The 7,500-nt window shown below is 44.0% G+C and overlaps 1 protein-coding gene across 1 annotated transcript in view; it reads left to right on the top strand.

The window, feature by feature from the left end:
• Positions 1 to 7,500, top strand: part of LOC109884498 (retinal-specific phospholipid-transporting ATPase ABCA4) — a 108,962-nt gene that overhangs the window by 35,515 nt on the left and 65,947 nt on the right. The window contains 1 exon segment of the mRNA XM_031809885.1: positions 2,101 to 2,306. Coding sequence (XP_031665745.1) covers positions 2,101 to 2,306 — 206 coding nt within the window.

The following is a 7,500-nucleotide window of genomic DNA, read 5'->3' as shown; positions in this document are numbered from 1 at the left end:
CTCTGCCTCCGTAAGAGTAGTCACTCACAGTCTGACAGTCTGACTCTGCCTCTATAGGAGTAGTCACTCACAGTCTGACTCTGCCTCCGTAAGAGTAGTCATTCACAGTCTGACTATGCCTCTATAAGGGTAGTCACTCACAGTCTGACTCTGCCTCCGTAAGAGTAGTCACTCACAGTCTGACTCTGCATCCGTAAGGGTAGTCACTCACAGTCTGACTCTGCCTCTATAAGGGTAGTCACTCACAGTCTGACTCTGCCTCCGTAAGAGTAGTGACTCACATTCTGCCTCTGCCTCCGTAAGAGTAGTCACTCACAGTCTGACTCTGCCTCTATAAGAGTAGTCACTCACAGTCTGACTCTGCCTCCGTAAGGGTAGTCACTCACAGTCTGACTCTGCCTTCGTAAGGGTAGTCACTCACAGTCTGACTCTGCCTCTATAAGAGTAGTCACTCACAGTCTGACTCTGCCTCTATAAGGGTAGTCACTCACAGTCTGACTCTGCCTCTATAAGAGTAGTCACTCACAGTCTGACTCTGCATCCGTAAGGGTAGTCACTCACAGTCTGACTCTGCCTCCGTAAGTGTAGTCACTCACAGTCTGACTCTGCCTCTATAAGAGTAGTCACTCACAGTCTGCCTCTGCCTCTATAAGAGTAGTCACTCACAGTCTGACTCTGCATCCGTAAGGGTAGTCACTCACAGTCTGACTCTGCCTCCGTAAGGGTAGTCACTCACAGTCTGACTCTGCCTCTATAAGAGTAGTCACTCACAGTCTGACTCTGCCTCTATAAGAGTAGTCACTCACAGTCTGACTCTGCTTCCATAGTCACTCATAACCCAACAGAACAAAACAACATTTACTTTTAATTTCTTTCTTCATTTTTTTAACCAGACAGGCAGTGGGAGAGGCAGGGGGACAGGCAGGGAGAGAGGCAGGGAGAGAGGCAGGGGGAGAGGCAGGGAGAGAGGCAGGGGGAGAGGCAGGGAGAGAGGCAGGGAGAGAGGCAGGGGGAGAGGCAGGGAGAGAGGCAGGGAAAGAGGCAGGGGGAGAGGCAGGGGGAGAGGCAGGGAGAGAGGCAGGGGGAGAGGCAGGGAGAGAGGCAGGGAAAGAGGCAGGGGGAGAGGCAGGGGGAGAGGCAGGGGGACAGGCAGGGAGAGAGGCAGGGGGACAGGCAGGGGGAGAGGCAGGGGAGAGGCAGGGGGACCAGACGGGGACAGGCAGGGGGAGAGGCAGGGGGACCAGAGGGGAATAGGCAGGGGGAGAGGCAGGGGGAGAGGCAGGGGGATAGGCAGGGGGACAGGCAGGGGGAGAGGCCTACTGTCATGGCTCTACCAGCTTGTCTTTGGGTGGTCCATGAGAAAGTGTTGAATAGGTGGGATTGAACCAACCCTTCCTATGGCCTCGATTTTGTTTTTGTGTACGGGACTCACATGGAAATGGAAACCCTGGACTCACCACATGAAAGAGGGAAAATCACTCTATCCAGACCTCATTCTTTCATTCCCTCGCTGTGTCCTTCCATTATATACAGGGAATTCTAATAGAATTTCCGTGTTAAGGGGTAAGAGTTGGGTGGTGTTGATGGAAGTGTGTGTGTGAGAGAGAGGGGGAGAGAGAGAGAGATGTGAATGTCTCTCAGCATTGTCAGTGAAGAGTTCTAGTAAATATCATGATAGGAAGTGTTTGCTGAACACTGTGACTCATTCACACACTTGGCTGTGTTGCTAATCCATTCCAAATTCCATTCCACACGCTCACACTCATTCTCACACTGACCTGACTTGCCTGGTTAAATAAAGGTGAAATAAATCTCTCCCCCCTCTCACCCCCCCACATCCTTCCTCCCCTCCCTCTCTCTCTCCCCCTCCTCCCTCCATACCCACCTCCCTCTCCCCTCTTCCCTCCTTCCCCTCCTCCCTCCCTCCTCCCTCCATACCCACCTCCCTCTCCCCTCTGCCCTCCTTCCCCTCCCTCCTTCCTTCCCTCCCTCCCTCTCCCCTCCTCTCTCCTTCCCTCCCTCCCTCTCCCCTCCTCCCTCCTTCCTCTCCTTCCCCTCCCTCCTTCTCCCCTCCTCTCTCCTTCCCCTCCCCTCATCCAGTGTATCAGTTTGGATAAGTTCAAACCCCATACAGACGAGGATCAGCTGACCCACCAGGCTCTCTTTCTATTGGAGGAGAATAAGTTCTGGGCAGGGCTAGTCTTCCTGGATGTCTACCCCTGGACCACTACCGTGCCGCGTCACGTCAAGTACAAGATACGCATGGACATCGACCAAGTGGAGAGAACCAACAAGATCAAAGACAGGTACTATGTTTTTTTTATTTTTTTATATAAACCCAGTAGGCGGTCATAGACACTGAAATACATCGGTAAATCAATACATCAATAAATAAACAATTACACATCATTTAGATGAGAAGATTCAAATATTCTGGACCATTTATTATCAGGTGGAGGTTCATTTTCTTCCAGTCAGAATATAACAACCAGGCTGTATGTACGGATGTTGGGAATGTGTTGAAACATACTCCTCAGACCGCAGTGTCCTGCTTGTGGAGTTTGAGGCGACGCGATCGGCGGTGGGCGGTCATTCCCATAATCACCTTTACAGTCATGGGGAAAATATACACACTTTCACAGAATGCAATTGTGGTAACTAACTTATTTATACTGTACCCATTTCAGCGATAGAAATGGAAATACATTGTTGTTCAAGCAGGACGTATTGTGATCTCCAAGGTTCAATGTACCTAAACCAATTCCAGAATACTGTAAAGTTTAAACCAATTCCAGAATACTATACATTTTGAAAACAATTCCAGAATACTATATAGTTTAAACCAATTACAGAATACTGTACAGTTTAAACCAATTCCAAAATACTGTAAAGTTTAAACCAATTCCAGAATACTATACAGTTTAAACCAATTACAGAATACTGTACAGTTTAAACCATTCCAAAATACTGTAAAGTTTAAACCAATTCCAGAATACTATACAGTTTAAACCAATTCCAGAATACTATACAGTTTAAACCAATTCCAGAATACTATACAGTTTAAACCAATTCCAGAATACTGTACAGTTTAAACCAATTCCAGAATACTGTAAAGTTTAAACCAATTCCAGAATACTATACAGTTTAAACCAATTCCAGAATACTGTACAGTTTAAACCAATTCCAGAATACTATACATTTTGAAAACAATTCCAGAATACTATATAGTTTAAACCAATTACAGAATACTGTACAGTTTAAACCAATTCCAAAATACTGTAAAGTTTAAACCAATTCCAGAATACTATACAGTTTAAACCAATTACAGAATACTGTACAGTTTAAAACCATTCCAAAATACTGTAAAGTTTAAACCAATTACAGAATACTATACAGTTTAAACCAATTCCAGAATACTATACAGTTTAAACCAATTCCAGAATACTATACAGTTTAAACCAATTCCAGAATACTGTACAGTTTAAACCAATTCCAGAATACTGTAAAGTTTAAACCAATTCCAGAATACTATACAGTTTAAACCAATTCCAGAATACTGTACAGTTTAAACCAATTCCAGAATACTATACAGTTTAAATCAATTCCAGAATACTTTAAAGTTTAAACCAATTCCAGAACACTGTACGATAGATAGATAGATAGATAGATAGATAGATAGATAGGCAGGCAGGCAGGCAGGCAGGTATTCAGGCAGGCAGGTATTCAGGCAGGCAGGCAGGCAGGCAGGCAGATAGATAGATATTCAGGCAGATAGGCAGGCAGATAGATATTCAGGCAGGCAGATAGGTATTCAGGCAGCTAGTCAGGCAGGCAGACTGGTAGATAATCCTCTACAATTGAATAATCAGATTGAGTAGCTAGCAGGAGGATTGACCGAGATTTATGTCTTGACTGGAAATGCCCCGCAGGCGTAAATAAACTGTGACGGTTAAGTAATGAGGAGTGAATCTGTGTGTAGACAGGTAGGTAGAGCTTTCGTTCCATATATCATCTCTCTCTCTCTCTCTCTCTCTCTCTCTCTCTCTCTCCCCCCACACACACCTTTCTGCCATAAAGTGCAATTGGTTCAATGACATATTCAATTAGTTTTAGCCAAATTTTAATAGGTATTTCAATTTGAATTCGCTTTTTAATGGCGTAGAATGCCCTGTGTGCTTTCTCTCTCAGTTCATTCACTGCCTCATTAAGGTGTCCAGTTGAGCTTATTTTTAAACCTAAGTAATTGTAGTGTGTGCAGTACTCTGTATATTTTGTACCAATTAAGAACTTTGGTCAAATTCCCTGAGATCTGGATCTTTGCTGGAAAATCATTATTTTATTCATTTTGGGGTTTACTGCCAGGGCCCAGGTCTGGCAGTACTGCTCTAGCAGGTCCAGGCTCTGCTGTAGGCCATGTGCTGTGTGGGTTTACTCCCAGGGCCCAGGTCTGGCAGTACTGCTCTAGCAGGTCCAGGCTCTGCTGTAGGCCATGTGCTGTGGGTGACAGCAGGCATAGGTCATCTGCGAAGAGTAGGCATTTAACTTCTGAATTGTGGAGACTAACACCAGGGGCTGAGGATTTTTCTAGAATAGTGGCCAATTTGTTGATGTAAATATTGAAGAGTGCAGGGCTCAGATTACAACCCTGACGAAGGCCCCGCACCTGGTTAAAGAATTCTGTTATTTTCTTACCAATTTTAATGCTGCACTTATTGCCAGTATATATTGATTTAATTATGTCCTATGTTTTACACCCTACACCACTTTCAATAACTTTGTAGAACAGTCCTGTATGCCAAATAGAATCAAATGCTTTTTGGAAGTTGATAAAGCAAGTGTATATTTTGGTATTATTTTGGTGGACATGTTTGTCTATCAGGGTGTGTAGGGTGTAAATATGATCAGTTGTGCGATGTTTTGGTATAAATCCAATTTGGCTTTTTACTCTAGATATTGTGCTTATTAAGGAAGATTAGAACTCTTACATTTATAATACTACAGAAAACCTTCCCCAGGTTACTGTTCACACAAATGCCTCTGTAATTGTTAGGGTCACATTTGTCTCTGTTCTTAAAGATTGGGGTTATGAGTCCTTGATTCCAGATGTCAGGGAAATAACCTACACTCAGGATCAAATTAAACAGTTTTAATATAGCCAATTGAAATGTTGCACTAGTGAGTTTGAGCATCTCATTTAGGATGCCATCAGGTCCGCATGCCTTTTTAAATTTGAGAGCCTGAAGTTTCTTATAGAGCTCCTGGTCAGTAATAGTTTAGTGTCTTATAGAGCTCCTGGTCAGTAATAGTTTAGTTTCTTATAGAGCTCCTGGTCAGTAATAGTTTAGTTTCTTATAGAGCTCCTGGTCAGTAATAGTTTAGTTTCTTATAGAGCTCCTGGTCAGTAATAGTTTAGTGTCTTATAGAGCTCCTGGTCAGTAATAGTTTAGTTTCTTATAGAGCTCCTGGTCAGTAATAGTTTAGTTTCTTATAGAGCTCCTGGTCAGTAATAGTTTAGTTTCTTATAGAGCTCCTGGTCTGTAATAGTTTAGGTTCTTATAGAGCTCCTGGTCTGTAATAGTTTAGGTTCTTATAGAGCTCCTGGGGAGTCCAGTGGATTTTGATTGTCCTTTATAGCTGTTTCTAATCCATTCAACTCCTCATGAGTTTGGCGTTGTTCTGCGTTTGTGTCAATTTGAACGGTGTTGTAGAGTGTTTAAAATGGGTCCATATGTCACCATTTTGTATCGCTAATTCCTCTTGTTTAGATTTTTTACGTTTTTTTTCCAATTTTGCCAGAATTTGTGTATGTTTATGGACTCCTCAATTAGTGTCAGCTGCTTGCTGTTGTACTGTGCTTTTTGGTTCTGAGTGTTACGTTTATAGAGTTTTAAAGTCTCACAGTAATGAAGGCGTAGTTCACCATTATTTGGGTCTCTGTGCTTTTGGTTGGAGGTGTTCTAAGTGTTTTCCTTATACTTTTACAATCTGCATCAAACCAGTTGTCATCTGTGGTCTTTTTAAAATGTATTTTTTTTATCAATTTCAATTGTGCTTCTTTTGCCGTTTGCCTGTATATATAGTTGATGTTTTGTTCTGCCAGATTGATGCCTTCTTTACTGTGAGTGAATGTGGTATCCAGACAGTTATCTAAGAGTGTTTGGATATTTTGGTTACTGGTTGCTTTCTGGTATTCTTCTGTGCTGTTTTGGGCCCATCTGTATGAATGTCTGATGTTGTACAGCTGACTGGGCTGTGAATGTCTGGTGTTGTACAGCTGACTGGGCTGTGAATGTCTGATGTTGTACAGCTGACTGGGCTGTGAATGTCTGATGTTGGACAGCTGACTGGGCTGTGAATGTCTGATGTTGTACAGCTCACTGGGCTGTGAATGTCTGGTGTTGTACAGCTGACTGGGCTGTGATGTTGTACAGCTGACTGGGCTGTGAATGTCTGGTGTTGTACAGCTGACTGGGCTGTGAATGTCTGATGTTGTACAGCTCACTGGGCTGTGAATGTCTGATGTTGTACAGCTGACTGGGCTGTGAATGTCTGATGTTGTACAGCTGACTGGGCTGTGAATGTCTGATGTTGTACAGCTGACTGGGCTGTGAATGTCTGATGTTGTACAGCTGACTGGGCTGTGAATGTCTGATGTTGTACAGCTGACTGGGCTGTGAATGTCTGGTGTTGTACAGCTGACTGGGCTGTGAATGTCTGATGTTGTACAGCTGACTGGGCTGTGATGTTGTACAGCTTACTGGGCTGTGAATGTCTGGTGTTGTACAGCTTACTGGGCTGTGAATGTCTGATGTTGTACAGCTGACTGGGCTGTGAATGTCTGATGTTGTACAGCTGACTGGGCTGTGAATGTCTGATGTTGTACAGCTGACTGGGCTGTGAATGTCTGTTGTACAGCTGACTGGGCTGTGATGTTGTACAGCTTACTGGGCTGTGAATGTCTGGTGTTGTACAGCTTACTGGGCTGTGAATGTCTGATGTTGTACAGCTGACTGGGCTGTGAATGTCTGATGTTGTACAGCTGACTGGGCTGTGAATGTCTGATGTTGTACAGCTGACTGGGCTGTGAATGTCTGATGTTGTACAGCTTACTGGGCTGTGAATGTCTGATGTTGTACAGCTGACTGGGCTGTGAATGTCTGATGTTGTACAGCTGACTGGGCTGTGAATGTCTGATGTTGTACAGCTGACTGGGCTGTGATGTTGTACTGGGCTGTGAATGTCTGATGTTGTACAGCTCACTGGGCTGTGAATGTCTGATGTTGTACAGCTCACTGGGTTGTGAATGTCTGGTGTTGGACAGCTGACTGGGCTGTGAATGTCTGATGTTGTACAGCTGACTGGGCTGTGAATGTCTGGTGTTGTACAGCTTACTGGGCTGTGAATGTCTGATGTTGTACAGCTCACTGGGCTGTGAATGTCTGGTTGTTTCCATGTCTTTTCTTTTGAGGAACAAGGTCATTTGGCTGTGATCAGACAGAG

This window comes from Oncorhynchus kisutch, linkage group LG30, assembly GCF_002021735.2.
Source record: "Oncorhynchus kisutch isolate 150728-3 linkage group LG30, Okis_V2, whole genome shotgun sequence".
Classification (NCBI taxonomy): Eukaryota; Metazoa; Chordata; class Actinopteri; order Salmoniformes; family Salmonidae; genus Oncorhynchus; species Oncorhynchus kisutch.
Note: the sequence above shows the minus strand (reverse complement) of the source record. Positions and strands in the feature narration are given on the sequence as shown.